The 15,656-nt window shown below is 37.5% G+C and overlaps 1 protein-coding gene across 2 annotated transcripts in view; it reads left to right on the top strand.

Annotated features, from left to right (window-relative positions):
* Positions 1–15,456, top strand: part of LOC138696724 (leucine-rich repeat-containing protein 4C-like) — an 89,248-nt gene extending 73,792 nt beyond the window's left edge. For both annotated transcript variants that reach the window (XM_069822057.1, XM_069822058.1), the window contains exons 2-4: positions 2,820–3,017; positions 8,917–9,478; positions 14,239–15,456. In XM_069822057.1, coding sequence (XP_069678158.1) covers positions 2,823–3,017; positions 8,917–9,478; positions 14,239–14,573 — 1,092 coding nt within the window. In that variant the 5' untranslated portion in view covers positions 2,820–2,822 and the 3' untranslated portion in view covers positions 14,574–15,456. The remainder of the gene's footprint in view (positions 1–2,819; positions 3,018–8,916; positions 9,479–14,238) is intronic.
* The last annotated feature ends 200 nt before the right edge of the window (positions 15,457–15,656 follow it).

The raw sequence follows: 15,656 nt of genomic DNA, 5'->3' as shown, positions 1-15,656 counted from the left end.
CAATATTTTTTTACATTTTTGCAAATGGGCAAAAAGCCTAAAAGTAAGTAAAATCAGATTATCTATCTCTCTGTATACAATAAAAATAAGTATTACTTATTATCATAACCTACTAAATGTCAGCTTCAAAATGAGCTCTCGTTCAATGTTCTGCAGTAAATGATTCCAGAGTTCTGAGCGCTGAAAGAGGCTTGTTTTTTCATAAAATACGCTAAATTTGTCGCTCAATAATACGAAAACCGTTTGACTTTCGATAGTATATTTTTGGAAATGCACTCTCCTCAGCACCTTGTATAAATAGGGAAAAAATTACAGTATTAAAAAAATGCGAGGTTTTTTACTGATCGATTTCATATGGAATAGCCCGTATTGTGTGTAGCGACATAAGATTTACTGATGAAGATTGTAGTACAGTAACTAATAATATGATTCATATTTGAAGTTAACATTACTGAGTGTACATTAACAGTCGCTGTCAGATAATGGAATGATACCTTCTAATCTGTGTCAGGTTCACTGTCCACTTTTCAGAGGTTTTCCTCGTTTGTGTGTGTGTGTGTGTTTTTTTTTTAACTGACGGTCTAGCTACTGCTTCTGCCATGCTATTCAATGTCACTCAGGAAAGTCAATTATTTCCGACTGCACACGACACTGCCCCTCACGTATTCAGTTCTTCAAACTGAAATAAATTATTTATAGGTGTTGGGGATAGCACATTGCTGGTTTGTAAATGTTAGAAGACTATAAGAAACCATGGCGACATCCCTGGCTTTGAATCATAGTTTTCAATTGCAGACTAAACAACTCGTTAAAGCTGCAATGACATACGAAAAGGTATCAGAGGTCACAGATAGCTTGTACCCAACTCGACATTCATCGAAGCAGGATCGCATTGTGTTGTGCAACTGTCTACACTCTGAAGGAACTGCTAAACATCAGTAACGTATTTGAAAACATTCTGGTTTCCTGATGTATCCATTTTTCTAATAATATAATTTATTTTGAAGTAAAATATATTTGTCTGTGGAAATAGACAAGGAAATAGGTATGTACTTTAATTAAAACAGTATAATGTTATGGAACTATACTTTTATGCACCATGCTTGCAAGTTCTTCGCATAAATATAATTATTTATGTTTTATGTTGCAAATTCAGTGAGAGTTTCTACTCTTTTCGGCTAGAAACATGTAGTAGAAAACATTTCAATATTAAGTGATTTTTGATACCTAGTAAACATTCTTACACTTGAGGGACCACAGAAACAAGGTGAAATGTATTCTAACCATAGGCGGAGATAGAACGATTTCCATCGGGTGGAGGGAGGAACAGAATAGGATGATACAATAAGGTGTAAGCTTAGGTCATTCGTTATCTCGTGAAAGCAAGTGAAATGAATGAAGTTTCTCTAAAAAATGTTCCAGACTTGTCCCAATTCTTTTTTATCCGTAGCATAAGAACATAAATCGGAAAATGAACGCGTATATTTGGAAACATAACATTTAGGTACTGTAAACTTTGATTTGTAGCATATTAATTAGCAGATAAATTATAACTTATTACGCTTTCTTCATACTGAAGGCGAGAGGGAGGGAGAGAGAGAGGGTTGGGAGGGAGACTGTATCACTTTGGCTTGAGGTGAGGAATTTCTCCTCATAACCCCTCTCCGTATCACCACCTATAATTTTAACATTTATATTAGGCACTTTTAACTGTCGATTTCCATAAATAGATATCATTACAGTACAGTTATCGCTCATGTACGTAAATTTGTGTAAAATACATGATTTAGGCTTTCGGATCACTGGCTAAGAAGGAACTAGGGCCTACCTAATGAAGGATGCATTGGAAGGAATGGTGGACGGGAGAAGAGTTTGGAACAGAAGAAGATATAAGATGATAGGCAACACTAAGATATATGGATCATATGCGGTGGCAAAGAGGACAGAAAATAAAGATTGGAGAATGCTGGGTTCATAAAGCATTTTTTTAGCCCTATAACGAATGTTAAACTTATTTGGTTACTTATTATATGATTTCATGTATGTTTGTGTGTGCCTTTTGAATAATAATAATAATAATAATAATAATAATAATAATAATAATAATAATAATAATAATAATAATAATGCAAGAAAATTAATTATGAACAGTTATAATTCGAGACATTTTGTTGTTGTTTAGTCAACTGTCCGAAGACAGGTTTGAACCTCATAAGTGACACTAATAAGACATCACTCATGAGGCAACTAAGCCAGGAGTTAAGGGGGTAGGGTGGCCAGTTTCTTTCCCCCTCCATTGTCTACACCGCTGACTAGTAACATATTACGCGGATAAATCGCAATATAGCGAACGCCAGTGGGGGAAGTTATCCCCACCCACATGAAATGTGCATTCGATACAACACTCGCCTATCACGTAGAGTGTCTGATGAGTTAGTAGGGGAAAAGTGGAAGGGGTCGTGGGCGGAGCTTCTACGTTCGCTATATTGCGATTTGCCCTATTACGCTAATCAGACTTCAGACATATACAAACAATTGTTCATCTTCTGATACATATCGTGAAGTGAGATGTACTGCATGATAACAGATGTCGGAACATGATAAAGGAATTTTGTCTTATTAGAACTGTTTCTAGATAGCCTACGGTTTATCTAAACTATGCCTAAGCCCCTTATATGTCTGAAAGTCTGATGATAAACAATTGTCCTGTTTTCAGAGACACTGTCTTGAAACATTTCCTGTTCCCTGCACAAGACTATTTTGTTACTGGTTTGCTCAGTTATATTAAATCGTTGATATGTATTTGCGTCCTGCTTCAGGAGATGATTCTGCGAGCGACATGGCTGGTGATGCTGTTCTTCCTGAGCGGGACGGTCGCCTTCGTGGACCAGGGCCACTTCCGGAAGGATCGTGTGCCGAAGCGTTGCACACACGAGAAGTACCACAAGATGCTGGTTGCCAATTGCCATGATCTCAATTTCGTAGCCGTTCCTACCAACCTGAGGAGCAACATCGAGGTTTGTCTTTAGCATCTGAACGACCAGTCACATTAGCGGTTGAACCAATTTAATATTTGTACGTCCTCCTGCAAATATTAGATCGCGAGTGTGGACTCGATATTCTAATTAAATTCAGGCTTCGAGGCTATGCAGGACCGCGTAAATCACACTTGAGTTGATTACCTGATTTGCTTTTGACGTAGGGGAGAGTTGCGTAATTTGTACCTTTTCCTAAATTGTACCACCGTCTTGAAAATTAGTTCCTTGATAAGTGTTGTCATCTACGTCAAACATTGTGAACTACATCTACAAATATGCCATTTTATGAGAGACGAACGCTGTGGGTTGTGTTGTGCAGACGTGAAGTGAAAAAACTAGTTTTAGGTAGTTTCAATCTAGTTTTTGCGCTACCTGGCTATAACAATTACTTCCGAAAGGTAAGTGGAAGCCCACAATGCTATATATTATTTAAAACTACATTTATATATTGTACTTGTCATTAAGTTACAGACTTCTGTTAGCAACTGTTAAGCGGCAAGAATTTAACAAAGAAAACATGACGAGGTTGCGTTTTTTGTACCGGCTTCAGTTTCCTATAATGTACCGGTATAATATAGGGAACTTTCATTATATATGTTTGAAATTATAGTGACATATGAAGAAAAACATACCTAATTTAAATCAGCAATTATAATTTATTAACTTCTAGTCATTTCAATATGAATATAATACTGTAATTTTTATTTTTAGGAAATAAAACACATTCAATTCTGAATTTGAAATAGTCATGTCAGACGTTCATTACAAATAATAGAAATTACTGTGACAAAAATAGCATAAACACACTAAATTATGCATTTAGAATTTAATCAATAATTTCCACATTTAATGTTCTGGCGTTTTTAAGTTTCTTCCTTTGTAACAAATTATAATTGTATTTTACATTAATTCTAGAATGGCAAAAATCTTGCTGTTGCTGCATATATGAATGGCGATCATGGAATAAATGAATGTGCCAGAATGTACAATGTGCCTAAGCCTACAATACTAAGACATGCGAAAAACGTAGTTGCTAATGGAGATGTGAAATCGTTCGGAAGAACCACAGTATTTTCGGAAGAAATTGAAAATGAACTTGAAAATCACATTCTAAAGTTTGAATAAATGATGTTTGGATTAACTCCAACAGATGTTAGGAAACTTTCTTTTGATACAGCTCAGAGAAATGGACTGCCACTTAATTTCAATCGTGAAAAGGACCAAGCATTGAAGAAATGGTATTATGCACAGCCTATCTGAAGGGGCATCCCAAATTGTGTAGGCAGACAGAGGCAACATCCATGGCTTGAGCGAAAGGGTTCAACAAGGAACGTGTCTATGAATTCTTCGATCTGCTGGAAAACATTAGTGAAAGATACAAATTGGAATCCATGAGAATTTTCAATGTGGACGAAAGTGGCTTCTTCACAGTACAGAAGAAGATACAGAAAATCGTAGCGAGGAAAGGCAAGAAAGAAGTGGGTGTGATATCGAGCAGAGAAAAAGAAGTCAATACAACGATGTGCCAGTGCATCTGATCAATATGTTCCTCCCATGATTATGATCTGTCTGTTGGTGCTCCACCGGTCATTATTATTACAGTTTCAGAAACTGACTACATTAACTCCGAATTGTTCGTAAAATGGATGCAACATTTCATTTCGTCCGTCCATCCTACCAAAGAAAGGCCAGTATTACTGTTGCTTGATGGACACACCATCCACAGCAAGAACTTTGATGCCCTGATGTATGTGGCACAATTTAGGAAACCAGTTGCCTAATTTGTACTCATTGCAGACATTTATAAAACTGAACGTAATGACTTTATATCAACTTGAAGTAAACTTTTCTTTTTAGGAAAATCCTCCCAACATACCAGGAATTAAGATCTCGCTATTGAAATGATTCAACATTTGTCAGTTAAAATTAGAAAAAATAAAATGTGTAAAATGGTAAAAATAAGGCAACTCTACCCTATAACTACGTTTTACTCCTCACTAGACATGGGGGGAGTGACTTGGAAATTGTCACATAGAAACGCAATCCCCCTTGTTTTCCTTGTATTTCCCTTGTTCTTGTCTCCTTGTTATTCCCCTTATTCGTTCACCATATACTCCACTTGTCCACCATGTATTCCCCTCGTTCACATTGTATTCCATTTGTTCTCATTGTATTCAGATTGCTATCCTTCTTGTATTCTCCCGTTCTTTTAATCCCTAGGTTCTTCTTGTCTTCCTTTTGCTTTCGTTGTCTTCTCCTTGTTTTCCTTGTCTTCTCTTTGTTTTCGTTGTCTTCCTCTTGTTTTCGTTGTCTTCCCCTTGTTTTCGTTATCTTCCCCTTGTTTTCGTTGTCTTCTCCTTGTTTTCGTTGTCTTCTCCTTGTTTTCGTTGTCTTCTCCTTGTTTCCGTTGTCTTCCAGTTGTTTTCCGCCTGTTTTTTGCGGTTTTCCCCTTATTTTCGTTGTTTATTCCTCTTGTTTTCGTTGTCTTCCCCTTGTTGTCCTTGTCTTCCCCTTGTTGTCGTTGTCATCTCCTTGTTTTCGTTGTCTTCCCCTTGTTTTCGTTGTCTTCCCCTTGTTTTCGTTGTCTTCCCCTTGTTTTCGTTGTCTTCCCCTTGTTTTAGTTGTCTTCCCCTTGTTTTCGTTGTCTTCCCCTTGTTTTCGTTGTCTTCCCCTTGTTGTCGTTTTCTCCTCCTTGCTGTCGGCTTCCCCTTGTTTTCGTTGTCTTCCCCTTGTTTTCGTTGTCTTCCCCTTGTTTTCGTTGTCTTCTCCTTGTTTTCGTTGTCTTCCCCTTGTTTTCGTTGTCTCCTCCTTGTTGTCGTCTTCCCCTTGTTTTCCTTGTCTTCCCCTTGTTTTCGTTGTCTTCTCCTTGTTTTCGTTGTCTTCCCCTTGTTTTCGTTGTCTTCTCCTTGTTTTCGTTGACTTCTCCTTGTTTTCGTTGTCTTCTCCTTGTTTTCGTTGTCTTCTTCTTGTTTTCGTTGTCTTCCCCTTGTTTTCGTTGTCTTCTCCTTGTTTTCGTTGTCTTCTCCTTGTTTTCATTGTCTTCCCCTTGTTTTCGTTGTCTTCCGCTTGTTTTCGTTGTCTTCTTCTTGTTTCCGTTGTCTTCCCCTTGTTTTCGTTGTCTTTCCCCTATTCGTTGTCTTCATGTTTTCGTTGTCTTCCCGTTGTTTTCGTTGTCTTCCCCTTGTTTTCGTTGTCTTCCCCTTATTTTCGTTGTCTTCCCCTTGTTTTCGTTGTCTTTCCCTTGCTTTCGTTATCTTCCCCTTGTTTTCGTTGTCTTCCCCTTGTTTCCGTTGTATTCCTGTTGTTTTCGTTGTCTTCCGCTTGTTTTCGTTGTCTTCCCCTTGTTTTCGTTGTCTTCCCCTTGTTGTCGTTTTCTCCTCCTTGCTGTCGGCTTCCCCTTGTTTTCGTTGTCTTCCCCTTGTTTTCGTTGTCTTCCCCTTGTTTTCGTTGTCTTCCCCTTGTTTTCGTTGTCTTCTCCTTGTTTTCGTTGTCTTCCCCTTGTTTTCGTTGTCTCCTCCTTGTTGTCGTCTTCCCCTTGTTTTCCTTGTCTTCCCCTTGTTTTCGTTGTCTTCTCCTTGTTTTCGTTGTCTTCCCCTTGTTTTCGTTGTCTTCTCCTTGTTTTCGTTGACTTCTCCTTGTTTTCGTTGTCTTCTCCTTGTTTTCGTTGTCTTCTTCTTGTTTTCGTTGTCTTCCCCTTGTTTTCGTTGTCTTCTCCTTGTTTTCGTTGTCTTCTCCTTGTTTTCATTGTCTTCCCCTTGTTTTCGTTGTCTTCCGCTTGTTTTCGTTGTCTTCTTCTTGTTTCCGTTGTCTTCCCCTTGTTTTCGTTGTCTTTCCCCTATTCGTTGTCTTCATGTTTTCGTTGTCTTCCCGTTGTTTTCGTTGTCTTCCCCTTGTTTTCGTTGTCTTCCCCTTATTTTCGTTGTCTTCCCCTTGTTTTCGTTGTCTTTCCCTTGCTTTCGTTATCTTCCCCTTGTTTTCGTTGTCTTCCCCTTGTTTCCGTTGTATTCCTGTTGTTTTCGTTGTCTTCCGCTTGTTTTCGTTATCTTCCCCTTGTTTTCGTTGTCTTCCCCTTGTTTCCGTTGTATTCCTGTTGTTTTCGTTGTCTTCCGCTTGTTTTCGTTGTCTTCCCCTTATTTTCGTTGTCTTCCCCTTGTTTTCGTTGTCTTTCCCTTGTTTTCGTTGTCTTCCCCTTGTTTCCGTTGTGTTCCCCTAGTACTTGTTGTCTTTCCCTAGTTCTCGTTGTCTTTCCCCTAGTTCTCGTTATTTCCCCAAGTTCTCGTATTTCCCTTTGTTTTCCTTGTCTTCCCCTTGTTTTCGTTATCTTCCCCTTGTTTTCGTTGTCTTCCCCTTGTTTTCGTTGACTTCTCCTTGTTTTCGTTGTCTTCTCCTTGTTTTCGTTGTCTTCCCCTTGTTGTCGTCTCCTCCTTGTTTTCGTTGTCTTCCCCTTGTTTTCGTTGTCTTCCCCTTGTTTTCGTTGTCTTCCCCTTGTTTTCGTTGTCTTCCCCTTGTTTTCGTTGTCTTCCCCTTGTTTTCGTTGTCTCCTCCTTGTTGTCGTCTTCCCCTTGTTTTCCTTGTCTTCCCCTTGTTTTCGTTGTCTTCTCCTTGTTTTCGTTGTCTTCCCTTGTTTTCGTTGTCTTCTCCTTGTTTTCGTTGACTTCTCCTTGTTTTCGTTGTCTTCTCCTTGTTTTCGTTGTCTTCTTCTTTTCGTTCTCTTCCCCTTGTTTTCGTTGTCTTCTCCTTGTTTTCGTTGTCTTCTCCTTGTTTTCATTGTCTTCCCCCTGTTTTCGTTGTCTTCCCCTTGTTTTCGTTGTCTTCTTCTTGTTTCCGTTGTCTTCCCCTTGTTTTCGTTGTCTTCTTGTTTTCGTTGTCTTCTTGTTTTCGTTGTCTTTACCCTATTCGTTGTCTTCATGTTTTCGTTGTCTTCCCGTTGTTTTCGTTGTCTTCCCCTTATTTTCGTTGTCTTCCCCTTGTTTTCGTTGTCTTCCCCTTGTTTTCGTTGTCTTCCCCTTGTTTTCGTTGTCTTCCCGTTGTTTTCGTTGTCTTCCGCTTGTTTTCGTTGTCTTCCCCTTATTTTCGTTGTCTTCCCCTTGTTTTCGTTGTCTTTCCCTTGTTTTCGTTATCTTCCCCTTGTTTTCGTTGTCTTCCCCTTGTTTCCGTTGTCTTCCCCTAGTACTTGTTGTCTTTCCCTAGTTCTCGTTGTCTTTCCCCTAGTTCTCGTAATTTCCCCAGGTTCTCGCATTTCCCTTTGTGTTCCTTGTCTTCCCCTTGTTTTCGTTATCTTCCCCTTGTTTTCGTTGTCTTCTCCTTGTTTTCGTTGTCCTCCCCTAGTCCTTGTTGTCTTTCCCCTAGTTCTCGTTATTTCCCCCTAGTTCTCGTATTTCCCTGTGTTTTCTTTGTCTTCCCCTTGTTTTCGTTGTCTTCCCCTTGTTTTCGTTGTCTTCCCCTTGTTGTCGTTGTATTCCCCTTGTTTTCGTTGTTTTCCCCTTGTTTTCGTTGTCTTCCCCTTGTTTTCGTTGTCTTCCCCTTGGTTTCGTTGTCTTCCCCTTGTTTTCGTTGTCTTCCCCTTGTTTTCGTTGTCTTCCTCTTGTTTCCGTCGTCTTTCCCCTAGTTCTCGTTGTCTTTCCCCTAGTTCTCGTTATTTCCCCCTAGTTCTCGTATTCCCCTTTGTTTTCTTTGTCTTTCCCTTATTTTCGTTGTCTTCCTCTTGTTTTCGTTGTCTTCCCCTTGTTTTCGTTGTCTTCCTCCACTTGTTCACCCGTTTTCAAATGAAATGGTGATTTTATATTTAAGTAGATCTTAGTTTAACAAAGTTCGAAATATGTAAGAAGTGTGCTGTCTTCTAATAACTGTAATAAATATAGCTTGTATGTTTATACAGATCCTTGATGCGACGTACAACAGGATCCGAGAGCTGACCAAGGATTCCTTCCGACATTACACGTACCTGCAGATCCTGTACCTGGAAGAGAACATGATATCGTACATAGAGGAGGGAACTTTCGACTCGCTGCAGGACTTGGAGGTGCTGGACCTGTCTACCAACTCTCTGGACTTCGTTCCCGACAGCGCGCTCAGACTGCCGAAGCTGCGGAAGTTGTACGTCAACAACAACCGGCTGGCCGACGACGTGTTCGTGGGGGCGTCGACCAACGAGGCGCTGGAGTTCCTCTCCATGTCGGGCTGCCACCTCAAGGAGCTGCCTGCGCTGGACGGGTTCCCCAATCTGCGGGAGCTCAACGTGTCGTCGAACAAGCTGAGCAGGATAACTCCTCGGAGCCTGGCGCCGCTGTGCCAACTGAGCAAGCTGGACATCAGGGGAAATGTTGCGCTCCTGAAGAACACGCAGGGGTGCGACTGCTTGCTGCTGAGCGCGTGGATCCAAGACAAGGGCATCGCCACGCCCTCCATATCCTCTTTGAACTGCAACCCCACACTGCCAGGTACTGCTTCCCTTTATGAGAAACGTCAATGAAATGGAGCCAGCTACAATATTGATGTATATAGGCCACAGAATTTCGCATATATTTTGGAAATATTCGTCTTGAAAATTATATTTCGCGTTTTATCGCGAATTATTCGTATAACTGAGGAAACTTTTGTGTTGTAATTAAAAGAATATTAGGATATTACTTTACGTACTAACTGTGAGCAAAGGAATAACCGGTATCATAAGTCCAAATTAATTTATTTGCAGTTGGATGTACTGAATATTTTAGTTAAAGTATTTTGTGCGAGATCGTGCGTATTTGCTTGGTTTCCGCACAAAACCAATCCGCGGTAAGTCTAAAATTCCACATTCAGTATTCCCAACCTAACACACACAACAATATCCCTCTTCTTACCGCTTAAGTGACATATTGATTTTACTGCTTTAGGCTTCTAACATATTATTTTTAGAGACGTTCAATATAGTAATAATTATAAATTGGAAACTTACCACTGCAATTTCACCTAAATTGCACTGTTAATTATTGTTTTTAATATTTGCAAAAATTAAGTAAACTCTACAACTCCACTAAAGTTACTGGATTCGTGATGCAAGTAACATTAAGGAAGCCGTGAAAAAATCTACAAGATTCCAGATGCCGATGTTATTACTGCAATATGTTATATAAATAATATTGTTAAAATATTAAAATGAAAAATAAATCATTACATAACCTTACCGTTTGTTTTAAGTTCGCATTTATGGACTGGGGGAAAAAAAAGACAGACGTATATCACGGCTTGCTGGAGTATAGTAAACACAGAAAACATTTTAAAGCAACAATGTTGAAGATAAATATTTATGTTTTACAAATTTGCCGTCATTGAACGGAAACAAAGATGGAGATTTCATTGCAACTAATTAGAAATTCGTCTTTCAGGTATGTAATAAACGATCTTCGCACAAAATAATGCACGATACACGAGAGGTATGTTTTCTTTCAATTCTCGGAAATTAAAAAAGCTCAACTACGTTTCGCTTTTTCAAACGTTTCCTCGAACATAAAAACTCCAACATACCGCTATTGTAACGCATATTACTATTATTGAATTTTTGCCTGATTAAATTATACCATGTCTATAAAAATACACATTTAGGAAAAAAAAACTCAACTGGGTAATGTTTTTGAAGCCAATCTCCAACTGTTGGATCATCAACCATTTCAATTAGAACATTTTCAATTAAGAGCATTTCCGTTTTCACTTGTTTGGAAGTTTTATGACGACCAAATAAAGCTTCAAATGACGGTAGTTCTTTTGAAGTTACACTTCTCTCTTTTAGTTTCTTTCTTTCTTTTTTTTTTAATCCTTCAAACATTATATGGACACATTTCTTCCAATCTACCTTCACTTTACAAAATTTGCTCATTACATTTTTCTCGGTTGCATACACAGGTAGCCTACATAATTCTTTCACCTGCAAATTTTGTCGCCTTGTTGCACTAGCCGTGCGATCCATTTTCACAAATAAAACTAGGAAAGTATTCCAAAACTAGGAAATCCCGATACATTTCCCCCCTCCCACCTTTGTTCCTGGTAAATGCTTAAACCTCTGATAATGTTTGGTAGAAGGGTGGGCTGTTAAATTCTTTTGTTATGTAATACAGTTCGTGTTTTAAATTTCAGTTTTTACCTGCTAAGAAAAAAACTAACGCTTTTTTCAATTCCAAAAAAAATATATTACTTGATTATCGAAATAATTTCGCCTTTTTTTTTCGCAAGAATTAATTACTTCATTGCAAAATTAGTGATAAAATTTTGGAAAATTTCCTATTAATATATATGGCAGAAAAAACCGGATCGACCCTTGTAGCTGATTTCAGAGCTTGTTCACTTCAGAACACGATAGAATGGTAACTAAGACTTTCGTGGTTCGAATCCTGCCTGGGAAGGAAACTTTTTTTTTGTTCCTTATTCAAATTTATTTCCAATACTTTACTACTTAATTAACTTCTTATTCCCATAACATGAATTTTACCAGGAATCGAGAAGTGTTGGAAATAAATTTGAATAAGGAACAAAAAAAGTTTGCTTCCCAGGCAGGATTCGAACCACGAAAGTCCTGGTTACCAGTCTATCGTGCTCTGGCGTGAACAAGACTCTGAAATCAGGTACAAGGGTCGATCAGGTTTTTTTGCCACTGTTGTACATATTATCAAATAAAACCATTTCCCCCTTAATCCATTTTTTATCATATTTATCGTTAATGAGAAAATCTTTAGTCTCTATTGATGTCTAATATTTACTGAAACTTGTGCAGATCATAAAAAGCTGCAGTCATTGTTCATAGTGTAGATGAGGCGTGTCCACAGCAATAGATAGCTCCGAATCACTGCTGAATGCAGCCCGCAACACTTGAATCTACGTTTGGAGAGCGGGTGTGAAGAGTTAGCCGATACAAATCACAGTGTGACAGCGGTGGATTACTTCATTTAGCCGTTAATAATGACTGCTTATTTATCGAATTATCAACATAAATAATCCTATTTACACAACATTATTCCATGAAATATTTACCTACAGTTACTTTTTACACAATTAACATTTGTTTGAAAATGAATATAATGCACGTTACTCTCTTCATTGAACCAATGTATAGTGCTCCTTATATATTATAGAATTTGATATACTAATGAATTAGGCCAGTTGTACACGATTTATAGCGTTACAACAAGCGTGTTTTAATGCTAGGATTGCACAAAGAAACATATTTGAATCTCTTACTGAAAATGTTATTATTAAGATTACGTAATTCTGGATTTATTTTAATAATCTGGCTGTATTGCTAATCTTGATCCATAGAATGAATTTGCCCAGATTTTGTATTGTACTTTGGATTACGTAAAAGAGGAAACATGCTCATATTTCGCCTAATATTATGGAATGTTTCTATATCATCTTTATGCCTATACATGAAAAAAAGCTCAGCAGAGTTGAATTGTAAATTTGTTCAATATTATGAACACAAAATTCTGGGGGGAGAAAAAAAAATGTGTTTGGTAATCAGCAGGTTTTGACAAACAAATTTTAATTGTTCTTTTTTGAAGCAAAGACATCGGAATAAGACGCGATTTAACACTTTCTCTCCAACTACGATACCATACATAGGCGGAGTTATGGAGGGACACTGTCCCCCCCCCCAAACTTGTCTGAACTATTTTCTTTTTTGCTATTAACGTTAGAAAATATTGAATTCAAAAGATTTTTCTTGCTTTTGTTTATGATTAAGTTACTGTGCTTACATTAACGAATTACTGTCTTCGATATGTTCGGATTGTAATATTAATTTATTTTAAATTTCTGAATGTATAAGAATTTCTATACCTCATTTGAGGAATGGAAGCACTGCAATGTTTCTTTTGTAACAGCCTGTACTCCTGTGTTAGAAGTCTGCAGGTGTTCAGGCCGCCACTTGGAGAAGTATGACTAACATACTGCACAACAATGAAGAACAAAGAAAGTGATCCCGATAATGTGTAAACTTAAAGGCGAGAGATTAAGTAAAACAATTAGAAATTATATTTCATGTGATGTATGTACTGTAAATATGTATTTATTCACACTGCAAATAGGTAAATACCCGGTGGCAGATAACTAATTATACTCAATAATGACAATTAATAATAAACACAATTTTATTAATAAAAAATAAAAATTAATAGTAGTAGTAGTAGTAGTAGTAGTAGTAATAATAATAATAATAATAATAATAATAATAATAATAATAATAATAATAATAATAATAATGAGCATCATAAATTAAATGAAGCACGATCACTTAAAATAACATTTAAAGTAAATGTAATTTGTATCTTAACTGTAAGTTCGAACTAAAACCCACGAGTATGATATGTTCATACATGCACAAGTACCTTTCAGCACTACACTCATTTCGCTGACAGCTCACTCACTGCTCTGGAACTGCGACACATTTCACTGATACCATCCTGATTTCTCTAACACTTCAAAAAAAATTTCGCTGTTCAAATACTTTGCACTACCACTATAAACTATAAAACTTCACTTACACAACACATTTCTTCACTGATATAACACTTCAATAATAAAACATCAATTACACCCTTGAAGTAGTATGTATAATATACTACCGTCTATTAGTGAAATCCTTAAGCCTATTTTTAAATACATTTTTGATTATTGGTAAAGCCTTTAGTAAGTCTGCAGGTAAATATTCCAGTCCGTGATGGTACGATTGAGAAAAAAAAAAACTTACCAGTGTTCGTCCTCTGTCTCCTTTCCCTTCAGGAAGGTAAGCTTCAGATAAAAAAGTTTCTATTAGCACTGTTACGTAGTGTTATTGATGTATATATGTGTTTGTGTATGAGAGAGAAAAATACGAAGACTGTTTTAAGTTGTGCTTTATTATAATTTGTAGTAGACCTACTGTACAGTACAAGCCCTATGTAATTCGGTCCGAAACATCGCGGATATGGATGTAACACTGTAAAAAGATATGACTCCCCGAAAATACCTTTATTAAATGATCATATTCCGATATACTGTACCACGGTTAACCTATAACGGGGGCAGAAGGTAAATAATGTCTCCCATAACTTTGTTACATCGGGATTCTAGTGTTTTGCTTTGCCCCCCCCCCCCCCCCATCAAAGAAACGGTTCTCTGTCCGTCTATGATACCATACAATAATATTAATAAAAGTGAGGTTTAATTATAAATTGTTCTTTATTTACAGAGAGCGAGATGCAGTGTCCCAATTTGACAGAAGCCACAAAAATTTACAATGAGTGTATGTCTAAATTTGAAGCCAAAATAGAAGCAGCTCACGTTCGTTCTACCTGGATGATTGTGGGCATCACCATGGCTTCAATTCTGGTGGTAGTTTTGATTATCTTGTACGTGCTGCATCGACGTAATGTGAGAAATAAGAGCAAGAAGAATGCAAAGGCCAGCGAAGCTGGTGTTGGTAGTAGTAGTAACAACAACAATGGAAAGTGTCCTCCATTGGCGGAAGGAGAGGAGGAGTTTGAGATCCAAACAGGCCAACTTCTGGATGGGTCACGCACTTGATCTTCATCATGAAATTTTCCTGACCACGAAACTAGTCATTCAGCCAATGCAGTTCGTAATTATCTATCGCTTAGACTACTGCGGCCAAGAAACCGAGAGAAATGTACACTGGATATGCCAGCATATACAAATTTACACGTTCGACGCCATGCGTGAAAGCTAGGGAGTTGCACATGGTGATTTGAATGAATAAAAGGACGTGTTTACGGAATTCGTACTAATAATAATTTATGTAAAGTGTGGCATGTTGTGTGATAGACTGATGGAACATTTTTCAAAACCTGAAAGATATGTTGCATTAAATAACAATGGGCAGTTGCAATATAAATTGATACTTTTAAATGTGTAAGAACTTGAGTGGACAATTTTGTAGTGTTGTAAATGTGTGCGACAACAATGGCTTGCAAAACTAGGTAGATCTCTTTAATTTCAAGACTGTGTTATGTGATTGTACTCCCAAATATAACAGAGACTGTTAGGTAGCAACACGAACATCAGATATTAGTTAACACCAAGAAGAAACAAATGTTGTCATCAACAGGTTAGAAGAGATGTGTTATGTTAATTTAAGAAGTTCCTTTATATGAAGACAGCCTCTTGGTACTTGTATCAAGTCTCCACATTACTAATTTAGAAATCCATTGATTTAATACTGAATTGCCCTTTACTCTAGTGATGTGCATGGTGGAAAATGTAAATGGAAACATATCATTCCGACTAAATGTGATTGCTTTCATAAAACTTTGTTACGATGGAGTAGCCAAGTAAACTAGAGTAATATAATGTGAGATAATTTATAACTTTATAATATACTACTGTTCACCACTTGATGAGAACATGACTTTCAGAAATCATTTTGCACTAATAAATGTATTTCAAAATATTCAGCTTTCATTATAATTAAATGTCCCGGGTAGCATCAGTGCCTGAATTCAGCCTAGTGTTAATTTGTGTAATAGTAGATAGATTTTTCAATCATTTTTGCAAAAACCAAGGTTACCAGATTTTTTTCACAATTTCCGAGGACGGGTATATAATACTACCTTAAACATTTCTCTTAGTTTCCTGTTCACTAGTCTTGTT

This window comes from Periplaneta americana, chromosome 3 (genome assembly GCF_040183065.1).
Source record: "Periplaneta americana isolate PAMFEO1 chromosome 3, P.americana_PAMFEO1_priV1, whole genome shotgun sequence".
NCBI lineage: Eukaryota > Metazoa > Arthropoda > Insecta > Blattodea > Blattidae > Periplaneta > Periplaneta americana.
The sequence above is the reverse complement of the archived record's forward strand: the minus strand, read 5'-3'. Positions and strand labels throughout refer to the sequence as shown.